Here is a 14,160-nt window from a genome sequence, read left to right on the forward strand (position 1 = left end):
CCCCCATTTAAATTTTTTTAATCTTAGGTCATGCTTAGAGAGGCCTTCTATAAACCAAGATTTTAATTGTAAAGATAGCCATTTTTAAAGTAACTTTCTGTATTTAAACATACATGTTTGCTGCACATTGAGTTCATTTATATATGGAATGAGATAGGGATCCAACCTAATTTTTCCCCAAATCACTATACCATTTGTTTGTAACTATTTGATAGCTTTGTACCAGCTTTATTCCTCCCCGGCCCCCTACCTCCCACCCCCCTCCCCCCACCATTTTTACTGAGTTATAATTGACAAATTTTAATATATTTAGTGTGTGCTGTGTGATGATTTAATATACATTGTACACTATTTCTTGAGTAAATCCACTTGATTTGAAACTGCATTACTAAATTCCTCCCACCCAATTGAGATGTTGGACGGACAGAGAGCTGAAAAGCAGACACCTATTTTGGGGAGAGTAGGTAAGTAGGCACACCATGAGACAGTATATAAAGGTATAAGTTGGTAGAATACTTGGATAGGGCAGCAATGATCAAAGTATAGAATTTTTTGATGGACCTTAGTGGTTTTCTTCTGGGAATGGGTTTGGGAGGAGGACAGGGTGGACATTTGGTATTGTCTGAAAATTGTTTTCAGAAACCCAAGATTAGGTCAACAAAAAGTGTGGCAAGATTTTACACCCACTTACAACCTTGGAGCCTTGTCACCTAAACATAGGGGCCTCCCAACTTTTGATGTAGTCCAAACCCTGAACAGTGCGTGTTTGCTCGAAACTGCAAATAATTCACAGGAGTCACATCTTTGCTTACATTTAATTTTTATTGATTTTTTTAATGCTGCACAACACGATATTTATTTCATTTGCTGCATTTATTTATTTCTGTTTGCTGCTATTAGTTACTTAAAGAGAGAAGGGAACATTTGTGGCCTTTTTTTCTTAACCTTAATCTATAGGCCGCCTTAAGCTTTCTAAATTTAGAATATTTAAGCAAGCTGTAGGGTAAAGGGGGTTTCGCAAAATCACTTGAGGGAAAGGAAAGGTTGCTTTGTTAATCATGCCCTATGGTGGGTGATCAACTGCGTGTACATTATATCTTACTTTTAATTAACTGTGCTTAAGGCCTTAACTAAATTTTGAGGTTCCCTTCTTAGAGCAGCTCATACTGACGGAGGTGCATGCGCTGGATGATGTCACGGCAGTCGTTGAACACACGGCGGATGTTCTCGGTGTCCACAGCGCAGGTGAAGTGAGGGTAGCAGTAGTGGCGCCCATCTCCACTAGCAGTGCTGATTCTCTGTGGGGACAGAGGGAATGGTGGTTAGTGCCACCTCGCCAGTAACTCACCAGTAGATGTCACCTACCACGTTCTGCCCACCAGTTATTGACATTATGTTGAAACAATCCCCAACAGAAGGGCACAAAGTCTAAGAGTCACGCTGGCTATCGGTGAAATAACATGGAGGAACTGGATGGTTTGATCCTCAGATTTAGAATTAAGTAAACAGTCTCTACTCACCAGAAATTCATCTCGAATGAAGTACTTGGCCCGGGTCACGCGTGGGTCCTCTCCGGGCTCGGGAGTCGCTGCAAAGAATATAAATATTTTGTTACTTAAGTAATTAGAATGAGATTCTTTTGCTCCCCCTACAGGCCCCTTATAGTATGGTGGTGGCGGCTGGGGAAGTGGAGTTCCATTCTTAGAGATCATTCATTTTTAAAATCAAGAACAGAAATCTTTAACATATGCAAGACCCTATGGGACCAATGGGTACTAATCAACTGCAGAAGGCCATACATACCATCCTCAGGAGTAGTGTAGCGAGCAAATTCTGGAAAGTAGTCCTCAATCTTCGATTTTCCAGCAAGGACTTTCTCAGCCAGCAGATCTTGCTTGTTGAGGAACAGAATCACAGAGATGGTGCGCAGCCATCTAAGAAAGAGGGAAGCAGGTTTATTGCCCAGGAAAAGAGAGTATTCTTTTTGCAAGTGGTTTGAGATGCTTGCACAAGAACTTGTACAAGATTCTCTTCTATTGACCTTGACATCAGTAGGGAGGAGATGGGAGGGGGCCGTCACTGCACAAACCTGTTGTTCCAGATGCTCTTGAAGAGGTTCAGAGCCTCCTGCAGGCGGTTGGTCTGGTTGTCCTCCCGAATGACCATGTTGTAGCTGCTGCTGGCAACCACGAAGATGATGGCAGTCACATCTTCAGCACAAGAAAGCACACATAAGGCATGTCATCAGAGAAAGTGATCCTTAACAATTAGAAAAGCACAATGTCCTTAAAGAGCAGAGAAGAACATGGCTTCCGTACCATTGAAGCATTGGATCCATTTGCGGCGTTCATCGCGCTGGCCACCCACGTCAAACATGCTGCAGGAGAGAAATGATACCTGGTCACTCAAAGGGCCAACAATGGTCCACTGCTCTCCCTACCAGAGGGAACGATAAAAAAAGATATCTTTTTTTTTTTTTTAAAGGGAACCATTTACTTACTGGAAGTTGACTTTGTCCACCTGGAACTTGGTCTCAAAGATTCCAGAAGTCAGGACACGGCAGCGAAGCAGATCCTAAAACAGAATCTCAGGTCAAGGGGTCTCAGTGACACCAACTAAAACCCGTTAATAACTGCCAACCTGGAGTTGCCAGTTAGTGGGGACAGAGGGCTCTGAGTCCTCTGCGTGTGAGAACGTGTGCGTACCTGGTCGCTGGGCACGTAGTCATCCTGCTTGATGACATCAATCTTGTCCAGGAAGCTGGGAGAAAAAGAGGCACCAGGGTGACCACATGCTCATGCCACTTCGTCCACCCACTATTCCTGCCTCTCTGCAAAGACCAACTAATGGAAATGATCACCCCACAGTTCCATGGCGTTAAGTCAGTGGGAATTTTGTGTGTGTTCATGAAGCTTATGATTCCAAGCTTATGCTTTAGAGAGGTTAGAGCAAAGATAATATAAGATAAATGTACCTGGCTGAGCAGTAGTAGGTCTAGGAATCAGGAACTCGGAGTCGGCTCTCCTGGCCTTGTTTTAATTTTAAAAGGCTAGTTCTGTGCAAATCAATCAGCTGATTGATTTTGTGCCATTTGATAATGACTGAGTTAAAGTCAAATTGTTTGGCTTTGATTAAAATGGCAAGTAGTCTGAAAATTGTACCCTTCCTGTCATGCAGTGTTTTAAAAAATGAAAGAAGAAAAAAATGGCACATTTAAAAGCAGCAAGGATTTTTTTTTCCCTCCCAAGGGACTAATGAAAATGAGATTGTTTGAGTTACTCAGAAAGGGTATCCCTTCCTTCTACTTGTAAGAAGGGGCTGGGCCCTTACCACACTGAACAGGAAACAGACACAAAGTTCCCTTCCGTTCTACTTGGTCTATGAAATAGCACAGTCCAGATATTAAACTTTAGCGTTTTCAAAAACCCTCACAGTCACCCAGCTTAGGGGCCCTTATTCAGGCTGGGAGCACTGCACAGTGGAGGGGTGGAGGTCTTAGGGGCCATCCTTAATGATGAGAAAGCTTTATCGGGAAAAGCAGTGTTTTCTACCCCCCTCTCCACAGCTATACACTGTCCCCAAAGCAAAAAGTACCTCGCTTGTGTTGCCAGACTAGATAACACTGTTAGGAAAAATAACTTCTAAAACACGAATTACTGTGTTAATGTTAAAACCAGCTCCCCGCCCCCTTGGGGGGAGGGGTCTGGAATTATTTTAAAGTGGGCTAATCAGAGGAAGAAAATCACAAAGAAAGAAAAGTCTATTTAAAGAAATTCTGTACCTTTTTTTCTTCTTTCCTCCTTCCTTTTTACCAGTTTAAAGTTAGTCTGGCTTAGAGGATATACTAACTTGCCCAATCAGTCTTACATTACAGTACCAGTCCAGAAATAGCTCCCCAGCCGCCCTGGCCTCCAGCATGTTGCCATGGCAACAGAACCACAGTTCTAAAAATAGACCATCAGCACCAAATCTTGTGAGAGAGACATCTGGAGTGGGGCCAGCCAAACCCCTGCTCAACAAATAAAAACAGGCACCTTAAGAAATGGGCAAGGTAGCAGTAGATCAACTTTTTAACATAAAGGCAGTGAAACCAGAAACACACTGGTCACTGCAGGGGCAGAGCTGCTTTTTAATCATTGGTCTGGGGAAGACATTTTATAAAATTTGAGCTGTGTTCTCTTTTTCTTAGAGTTTCCTTAAAACTTTCCATAAACTGCAAATGTTGCCTTTTTCAGATAAAGTTGCAGGAGTAATTGAGTGTTGCTTTAAAAAAAAAAAAAACACAACTTTTAAATGGTGTGAGATTTAAAAAAAAAAAGCTGGCTAAACTGTTAATTAATGAAGTTGTTACACCCTGCCCCCTCCCAGAGCACTCCAAACCGGGATGGTTAAATCCTTCTAATCTTGTACCTGTACTTCTGACTTGGATCCAAACTACAAAAGGCAAACAATTCCAGGATTTCCATTTGTTTTGCATTACTATAATTAGCACTTCCAGCTTTAAGCTCAAACTTTTGAGAAAATCAGAGACTTTGTTGAAGAGGGGGTGGGGGTGGGGGGGGATGTCACAGAGACTGGCCAAGATGGACTTTTTTTTTTTCTTACTCATTGAAAAAATATACAGATTTGCTTGTATATGAAATCACAAAATAGCTATAGGTGTGACAACTGAAAATAATCAAATGCACTTCCAATGGGAAAGCAGGGCCAGGGAGAGAGAAATTGATAGGCTTCACAGCCCCTAACATAAGCTCTTGTGATGTGTAGATAACAGGAATCTGGGGCACTTGCTTTGCGTTTGCAGCTGGAGCACTGTCACCTCTTCCTCCCTCCTGTTTATTCAAGTGGTTTTCATAAGTTCCTCAGGCGTGGGGCTCCTAAGTAATGCAATTTTAGCTTTTTGTGAGCCAGCCGGGTACCGTGTTCCTGGTTACTTAATATTTTCAATAGCAAAATTGTGTGTGTTTCAGTTACTTACATAAGAGAGGCTGAAACATCACAAATATCTCTTGCCCTTCCCCTAGTCATAAAAGACAATCCAACTTGAGAATATATGATAACTGAGACTGCTGAGTACATTTGTGCAACATCAGCAAACAAACGATACCTTTAAAATATCTTTTATGGCTCTGAACATCACATATTTGCTATATTATGTACAGGATAAGGAAGGTCGTAAACTATTTAAAAGGCAACTTTCCAGCTGTGTTTACCCCATCACTGGAAGAGAGCCCATGAAGGGACACAGCAAGGACCCCATGGGGGGAGCATCCTTGAATTAAGCCCGGTGTGAATGAATCAATAAGGATAGGAAATGGAATTCAACACAATACCCAACTCTAGATGAACTAGACATATTGGACTCTGGCAGCTACCACAGTCACTTACCTGATAGTAGAAACAGCAAGCAACGGAATGGCCACGAAGGAGGGGGGAGGCCTATTTTTGCCACACTGTTCCTCTTTGTCATGTTTTTAAATTACAGCAATAAAATATGATAGTTCTACCTTATCCAAAGTGTGAAAGCTGTCCTATCTCCCCACATGCTTTGAGGTCAATTCAATTAATTACTTCAAGGTAATTAATTATGAACATCACTTTACTGCAGGTAATTATCATTTTGCTCTACCAGGCATTACCTGTTTGTTTAAAAATAATGTCACTGCACTAAAAAGTGCAATTAAGGGCTTTATAAAACCAGTGAATTGGACTAGAACTTTCAAACTGCAGGTGGGAATAACTGGCTGGCTTCTCTGAAAAGTAACTTGAACAGTGCGAGTTGTGGTTTTTAGGATGTTCTCCATGCGTTCGTGTGTGTGTGTGTGTGTGTGTGTGTGCATGCGTGTGCGCACTGATGTGGAGACAGTGTACTTACTACTGGGCGCAGTCAATCAGCTGGTACTCGTTGGAGCGCTCATAGCAGGCACGCACCCCTTCATCCTCCCAGAGAGCCTTGGCATGCTCGTAGAATTCCTGGAAGTGAACAGAGAGGGAATGTTCAGACACGGGGGCTGCTCCCACTAAGTGAGACCAGAATCCACCCTGCCACCAACCCTGGGTGCGATTATTCCGTTTCGAGGCAAACTAAGGAGTGAGTGTTCATAAAGAACTTCGACGAGCTACACGTATTTGGAAATTGAGACCAGCTGATCTCTTATTGTGGATTACTGGTCTTGGGTAGTTTTCACCCTATACTTTTTGGGAGTGGGATGAAGGGCCAAACTAAACTAGTGAATAAGTTTCTTTCTTCACACAATTGCTTACCTAGAAGGAATATAAGCTACTTAGGACTTTGCCAATAAATGATTTGATGTCATGGAGATGAGACATCTCATTTATGAAGATGTGGTGAGACCGCAGTTTTCCTTCCAGGGAAGTGTGAATTTTAGCAAGAAATATTATGATTGGGAGTCATTGGCAAATCTGACCTTGTCAGTCAATGCCTATCAATCAAAGGAGCAAATGACCTCTGCCTGGTTTTAAACTGCAATAGGTCACAGTTCATATGTCATCTGATGAAAAAAAAATTAAAAAAAAAATTTAATTATATGGGGGCAATCTTCCCTTACAAGGGAAGAAAAGGTTTTTCTGCAATGTGAATGCAGCAAGAAAAGGGTCAAAAGCTCAATGGGAGGACTCGTAAGAGTCACCATCCTGGTGCATTTTAAATGGGCTGCCTTTTTTCTCCTATTAGAGCTATAGAATCACAGAAGAGTCTGTGTTGGGCATTATGTATGCTGTGTTTACTGCTTGACTCTTCTATTTTTTCTTATTTAAGAGAATTCACCTAGCCATACTTATTAATACTGCTTCCTGGATAGGAGACGTTTGCAGCCAAACCCATTTAAAATATACAAATACAAATTCCCACGAAATCCTGACAAAAGGCAACAATAAGTCATTGTTTTTGCCATAGACAAGTCTTTTCCTTCTGGACCTTATAAACTGGCCCATCTTTCCATCTTGTTTCCTGTTCCCCTCTTATAAACTATTCTTCCCCCACTAAGGGTCAAAACATATATGCTTAGGGCATGGGCGGTTCTCTGTTCCCTAAAAATAGTTCTTTATGGAGCTGACAAATCTGTGCAAAAAGTGTCCTGCACGCCAGCCAGGGAACAGAGAAGACAATCCCTGTGTTATGACATTTAGGTGAGGGCCTTTTGTAATTATTTTTATTAATAATAATGAGAAAAGACTTCATTTGCCCCAAGGCAAGGACTGATTTTAGAAAAAAATTTAATAACAGCTAAATGGCAAATTGTCTAAAATGAGAATATCTCCCATTTATAAAATTCAGAGCTGGCACTTCATTTCTTTATATCAGAATAGTTTCAGTCAGCTAGACAATTAGCATTTCTGTGCCATACTCAGCATACAGTACTTCGTCACAAGACGTGTATAAGGGAATAATTAAGGCTGCCACAACTCATGACTTTTTCTTCTGTGAAAATTTACTGTCCAATGCAGTGGGAACAGTAGTACTGAACTGGGATGTTTACTTGTGGAGAGGAGTGGGTCAAGACTGACAAGGGGTGACAGAACTTTGCTCAATCGTGTTGAAAAAAGCCCTAAAGATTATTACTAGTTGTTGCTGTCCTTTAAAGATTCTTAATGGGTTAACTGTTTCCTAACAGTGTCAAAGAACTGGGTTTTGCTGGCAGTGTGCAAACTGGGTTTTGTGGAAGAGTAGTGGGGGAGTCCCTGGTGGTGTGGGGAGGGGGTGCAGGCTTGGCTTACGGGAGGGAAATCAAAGTCCGGCACGTTCATCACGCTCAGAATGTAATCCACTCTGAACTGGTTCTCAGGGTTGGCCAGCTCCACAGGGGGCACCAGGTTGCTCATGGCGGCCACGATGGTCTGAAAATGATGGAGCAAAGGTCAGGGGGAGAGCACTGTCTGAAAGGGAGGCCAAAAGAAATGACAGAAAAGGACTAGGCACGTACTTCAATGGCCTCTTTCAGGTTGTTTTTGATGTCCTGCACTTTGGTGGCCTTCTCACTACAGTGGGATTGAAAAGGAAAAAAAAAAATCATATTGCATCACGTTGACTCACAGTGTCGTTTCAATCACGACTTTCCAACTAAAATAGTATTCTGTTCTCGAAGGAGTGGGGGGTTCAGATCTGTGCTGAGGTTGGAGGTTCCTGAATAATGGTGGTTTCAAATGATAACCACACATTGTGTCTTGAGGACACGCCCAAGTGGGGCAGACCCCAAGCATCTAGACAAGGATTGTAGCTACTGTACCATAAGTGTGGACTGGTTATTTACCATTCAGAGGGGCTTCTACCCTCTTGTGGCCCCCACTGCATACTAGCACTTCCTAAAAGGTTCCTACTGGTCTTTATTAGCATCCCTATTGGGGGTTCAGTTGCTCAGTTGTGTCTGACTCTTTGCAACCCATGGACTGCAGCAGGCCAGGCATCCCTGTCCTGAAGCTTTTGGCGGGGGTGGGGGTGTTATTGTAGGGTTAGGAAGGTGGGGAAAGGCCATGGTGTGCCTTGGGGCTTCGTCAGTCACTGGATTAGCGTAGGGACCAGCAGTGAATGAAATGTAGGTGGTAGTGTTAATTATAGACTTAAGGGCCCTGTTTTTATTTATTGTAAGCATTGTGTGTCCCTCTATGCGGCCAGCAGCAGTGGACAATATTTCTAGTTGATGATGTTAATATACATTGATCCCTTGATGTGAATAGGGTAAAATGGAATTCTGCCACCCCTCCCTGGAAGTCTAAGATCTGGGACTTGTGGGGGGAAGGGGAGGGAGGCAGTGTGGCCTATGCCCCATGGTTAAGTAGATGTTAGTGGCTTCACTTTTTAATTCTGATTTTAACTTGCACACCTGGGAGGGCAGGTGTGGTTTGTGTGGAACCAGCTACTTTCAGGATCCCTGGGGCCACAGGTAAAGGCCCTTTGACTCTGGGGAACCCCGATGTTGTGCTTGTCCCCATGTCTTCAGACACTGTCCATCATCAAACACAGCCAAGAAAGGTTCTTTGGGGTTGTGTTTTTAGGGGTTAGGGACCTCTTGCTCAGAGTATAAATCTTGCCACAGTATTGCCCAGAGTGGGTCACCTGTGGGCTAGGGGGTTGGTCCACATGCACGACACACCTACTGTGTATCAGGTCCTGGGAGGTGACAGTGGTGTCACAAAGATGTCACAGTGCTGTCCTCAGGGGATGGGACGGGACGGAGGGTCCCAGTGACAGAGGCAGAAGGGGACAGGGCTTATCTTTTTCTTGCTGGGGGTTTTTAAAAGAAATCTCTGGAATCCAGTTGTTGATGTATTCACGGGGTTAATTCACCTAGAGTACTGGGATGGAGGTAGAAATTATTAAACTCATAGCCCCCCAGGGGTCAAGACACGACAGGACATCAGCGTAGAGGACACGCGGAGAGGGGCTGTTAACAGCAAGAGCAGCCGAGCCGGGAGGTCAGTGTGACGTGGGAAGCAAGAGGCGGCTCCTGGGTCGGGGGTGTGGCTATGTGATCGCCTGCAAAGCCCCGCCCACCGGAGAACCTGGCCTTTCCTTTCAAAATAAGCCTTTTGCATATTCGTTTGAGCGGTGGGCTCTCGTTTTCTGAATGATCTCATTTCATCCCTGCCCCAGGGTGCAACTGGCCACTGAGACACTGCCCGTCTCGTATCTGAATGGGGGGAGCTAGTTTAGAGGTACTGCCCTCATCAGGGGCTTTAGAGGTGTATGCTTTGTGGGTGCAGGGCTACAGATGGTACCAGGAACCCCCTCATGGCTCTTTAATAAAAGTGCTGCAAGGTGGGAAAACTCCAGGAGAGCTGTGCTGCCAACCAGGAGTGGGGGATTTGTGCCCCAAACCCATGACTCTTAATGCAACCAGCCTAGATTTAAAGGGATCTCATTCTGACCCCCTCTGTGAGTTTCTGAAATTACTAATAGTGTCCCGACTTGGCGCTACATGTTTGTCCCCAACCTGCATACAGGAATTCAAAGTTAAAACCCCACAGGACAGTCCCATTCCCATTCATTAGAAAGAAGCTCCATTTCCATAGTAATGAGAGCCTTGGAGGTTTGGTTTTAAGGTCCCACGATAGTTAAAATTATGTATGTCTGGGTATTAATGCCCAAATGAGCCCAAAGCAAGAGAAAAGTTATTTCCAGAAACCTGGTTCTTTCATTCAGTTTGATATTTTGGTCTACGTAGTAGTATGGTAATTGGAAAACTTCCAGTCTTAAATACGGATATTCTGAGAACGTGTTCAGTATTCATCTACGTATGTGAATAGGTGTGGGAGTATATCAAGTATAAAACAGCTAAAATAGAAATCTGAAATCTAATTCGGGTGTGTAATACTAAAACAAAAATTCCTCCATTGAAGCAATTACTATGTAGATGGAGATATTATACTGGGGGTTGGCAGGTCTATCATAATTTTTACTATCGCTTAATGAATTTAACATTGATTGTGACATTCTCAGAGAAAGTTCTTCATAGGTCTTTGAAGTACTGAAAGCCAAAAGGTATATCAACTACATACAGAATTCTGATGGATGAAAAGTGGGGGCTGGAAGTACTGTTTGGATTTTGTAACACCCCCTCCCCCCAACATGTATAAAGCCTAAGATCAGGGCTGCTTTATATGCTGGGTTCAAATTTTAAGAGATGGTCACCCCCCCCCTCCCCCGCCCCACCCCGCCAAGTAGGGGAAGGCTATGTTGTATACTGACTCCTATACCTTTTATCTTTATGCTTTTCTTTTTATGGGGGGTGGGCAGACAGACAAAAGAAGGAAGACAGAAGACAGACGCAAGATACAGGGATTGCTGAGACATGCAGAGAATTTTTATTTATCACATTTGTTAATACTTAAGTTTTACTTGTAGAACAGAGTCACAGATAGAAGAGCAGGCCATTAGTAGTTATTAGTAGGGTTCAGTCAGGGATCTAGCATAGCATCTAGGAAGTACACAGGAGGTGGTTCAATAGGGAGGTGGTTCAATAGAGAGGGGTCATAGCTCTCAAATGCCAACTTTTGGTACAGTAAGCTGTCAATCACTGTTTATGTAGATGCTTTGGGTGGTTGATACACTACATATTTATCAATTAGGGATTACTTTTTTTGTTGATTTTTGTTTTTTTTTTTTAATTTTTTTTTTTTTTTTTTTTTTTTAGTTATCTTTAGCAGTTAGGTGTTGGGGCCCCATCCCCCCACCCCCCCACAACAGAATAGTATTCTTATTAGAAGTTCCTAAGACGGGCAATTCCAGCATGCAAAGTGTGATAGGACATAGCCGGGAAGATGAGAAATTGAAGCCATCATCTAGGGGTTATATAGTCTAAAAAAAACAGATGAACAAACATGTGTCAGTTACTTGGTCCCGACCCCCCAGTCTCCTTTGCCCCTCCCCTCCCAAGTCACAAGCTATTTTTGAGGTGCCCTAGGCTAGGTCAGTTGGCTCTGAATGTTCTCAGGACAAAGAGCTGCTCCCTCACTGCATGCTGCATACGAAGAGCAGTGCTTGGGAGAGTTACCTGGCATGCGTGTATGTGTGAGTGTGATGGGCAGTGTGGATGCAGGAAGTGAAGGGAAAAAAAAATAATTTGATAATGAGTGGAAAAAGATGGAGGCCATCATTAATTTCCTGTCCACTCGATAAAATGTCAATTTTAAAAAGACCAGAGACTTTTCGAGATCATTCTCAACAATGACCTCCCTCCTCCTCAAGGTGCCAAGCATTTATCTCCCCCCGCCCAATTAAGGACGGTGCGGCACCATGTATTTTCATAGAGGTAAAAAGTTTTTTTTTTTCCCCAAAGAGGTCTGAAATTTTAACATCAGACCAGCCACAGGGTAGATAGAATTTAGTAGTTTTAAAAACAAGTAGCCAGTTTTTAAAATAAGTAGCCAATTCAAATGGAGAGCTGGGGGTGGGGAATAGAAACTATCGATTTTTGAAATCCTAAACTGACCGTCTTAATGCTTAAGTCTATAGCTTTCCCCCAGCTGGATCTAATTATACTTTAAAGATGGCCAAAAAAACAAAACAAAACAAAAAAAACCTGTTTTGCACTTCATTTGCTCTGAAATGACAAGAAATTGTGTTGTTTGCAAATGTATATACCAAGATGGCTGATGGCCCTTAAATGATTTTGGTTTTCTTCCCGGGTCTCTGTGTCCTGTTTCCCCGTATGATCTTTGTGTATCAGGTGTGTGTGTGTGAAAGTTTTTCTGTTTTTCAATGTGCCTACCCATCGCTGTTGCTCCTTGCAGCCTGCGGGTCCTCTTCGCCGCCCCTTTTAAAGAGAGATTGAAAGCTCACCTAATCTGCAAGGCACCGCAATTTCACAAAAACCCCACACAGCCTCCCTACATTCCTAAACAAACGGCCGCCATCCTCCCGTTAATTCTTAGGTCGCCTTCATGGCTAAATTGGCACGTCTACTGAGACTGCAGGCCATGGAGGGAAGAATTCCACACCTTCACTGCAGCATTAGCAGAACCCTCTGGAGACTTCCGTCAGGTACAGGAGGGACGGATAATTATTTTCTTGTGCTTTCACTAAATGTACATGCATCAGGGAGCTAACGCAGTGATTTATCTCACAGTTCTTTGGAGAATATAGCAGCGCGTAAGGCCCCTGATGGTCCCAAGACCTCATTCGCCGTGTTGTACTGAACACACAAAGGTCCATGATTTTGGGCCCGTGTTTTCCTAGTGCATTATTAATTCCCTCCCTTCTTGGACCTGGGCAGCTACCTATGTTTTTATTTCTATACAATTGTTCCCCACAAATTGTCATCAATTAAAAGTGTGCCTGAACTGTGAGGCACACAGCAAAAAAAAAAAAAGAATAAAACCCACTACCACCAAGCCCCTCCCTCCCCAAACCCAATCTTCGTGATTGGCAGGAACTCCTTCTTAGAGGTGGGAGGGGCAGGATGGCTTAAGCTGTATACCAGGTGTTGTAATTGATTAGCTTATTAGCTCATCCAGTGTTAATGGCACTCCCCTCACCCCCAAATGTAAGGAAGACAGTTAGCTAGCGTTGAGTTAGGAAAATCCGCATTTGACCTCTGTGTTTGTGAAGGTCAGATTAATATGCAGAGGTACTCGGCACAGCAGTCTGCGGACAGTTAAGGCAAATATAATAGCTCAGCCCAGCCCTGACAAAGCGCACGTTTACGGAGCAAGGAGGCAGAGACCCTGAGCCACCACACAGAAACCCCTTGGGTGGACGGATGTCCTCACTTGGCAGGGAATTCCTAGTGGAGAAGGAAACCGCCTTTGTTGCAATACCGCAGCGAGGAAAAAGAAAAAAGGAGGCTCATTTGTATGAGATAAAAATAAGGTTTCTAGGCTCACATAAAGAATTCCCCTGTATGTCACTTTCACAGGCTAAATTTAACATCCTCAGAGATTACCTATGGCTTCCTCTACAAACAGGCAAACTGGGAATGTCTCTTCCTCTTTCGGGAAAAAAAAAAAAAAAAAAACTCAGAAAAGAGAAGTGCTGGTTTAAATGCCTCGTCTGCATTACAGACAGGCTCACTTAGGGGGGAGAAACTTTTCTCTAAAAATTAAACAATTTTAGGGCAATCCACAGAGTAATAAAACTTTAAGTGAATTATTTCAAGGATGTCCTATCTTCTATTGGACCTGAGCTAAGGTAAACAGTGGCTGCTGCATCCTTTTAAAAATGCAGGCCACATCCAGTTTTAATCAAAATATTTATCTAGAGGGTACATGGTCAAATTATTTTTGCTTAACAAGCCTCCTGAAGCAGCGCTCCCCGGAAAGTTGCTGGAGGGAAAATTATGCAAGGTTTTTCTTTAAATTACAAAATCACAGCAAAAAGCCTATTTCAGGCTTTTTGTTTTAATTGACAGGCAGCAATCTCTGGTGGCAGGGCTTTACCGAAAGGTGTGTCAAATTAAGAATTTCAGAATTGGTTTGTGACATGTGAACGTGACTTAATCAACATGTACTTGAATACCAGTAACTCATTGGGAGAGCCATTCATAAAACTGGTAAAAGAGCTCATCCCTCTAAATTTTAAACTTAAAAAGCATCCTAAACTAAATGTCCATTTGTATGGATGATGTCATCCTTTTCTCTACCTTACCCCTCGGTGATTATTTGGTCTGAGAAATTCTAGAATTTTCCATAAAGAGCTGCCTCCCG

At 43.0% G+C, this 14,160-nt stretch overlaps 2 protein-coding genes across 8 annotated transcripts in view; both read right to left on the reverse strand.

Annotated features, from left to right (window-relative positions):
- Window positions 1-803: 803 nt before the first annotated feature.
- Window positions 804-14,160, reverse strand: part of LOC122681791 (guanine nucleotide-binding protein G(s) subunit alpha isoforms short) — a 65,923-nt gene continuing 52,566 nt past the window's right edge. For 2 of the 6 annotated variants that reach the window (XM_043884229.1, XM_043884226.1), the window contains exons 3-13: window positions 12,228-12,272; window positions 7,944-7,998; window positions 7,738-7,857; window positions 5,876-5,973; window positions 2,706-2,760; window positions 2,501-2,574; window positions 2,319-2,377; window positions 2,090-2,210; window positions 1,804-1,934; window positions 1,521-1,588; window positions 804-1,298 (exon numbers count right to left, since the gene is read on the reverse strand). In XM_043884229.1, coding sequence (XP_043740164.1) covers window positions 1,152-1,298; window positions 1,521-1,588; window positions 1,804-1,934; window positions 2,090-2,210; window positions 2,319-2,377; window positions 2,501-2,574; window positions 2,706-2,760; window positions 5,876-5,973; window positions 7,738-7,857; window positions 7,944-7,998; window positions 12,228-12,272 — 973 coding nt within the window. In that variant the 3' untranslated portion in view covers window positions 804-1,151. Of the gene's footprint in view, window positions 1,299-1,520; window positions 1,589-1,803; window positions 1,935-2,089; window positions 2,211-2,318; window positions 2,378-2,500; window positions 2,575-2,705; window positions 2,761-5,875; window positions 5,974-7,737; window positions 7,858-7,943; window positions 8,002-12,227; window positions 12,273-14,160 lie in introns of all 6 variants that reach the window. The other 4 variants (XM_043884230.1, XM_043884225.1, XM_043884228.1 and 1 more) reach the window with 3 other exon arrangements.
- The window catches only part of LOC122681795 (neuroendocrine secretory protein 55), a 59,393-nt gene continuing 53,204 nt past the window's right edge, over window positions 7,972-14,160 (reverse strand). The window contains exon 3 of one of the 2 annotated variants that reach the window (XM_043884237.1): window positions 7,972-7,998. The gene's annotated coding sequence lies outside the window, so the exon portion shown is untranslated. Of the gene's footprint in view, window positions 8,002-14,160 lie in introns of both variants that reach the window. The other variant, XM_043884235.1, reaches the window with a different exon arrangement.

Source organism: Cervus elaphus, chromosome 23 (assembly GCF_910594005.1).
Source record: "Cervus elaphus chromosome 23, mCerEla1.1, whole genome shotgun sequence".
NCBI lineage: Eukaryota > Metazoa > Chordata > Mammalia > Artiodactyla > Cervidae > Cervus > Cervus elaphus.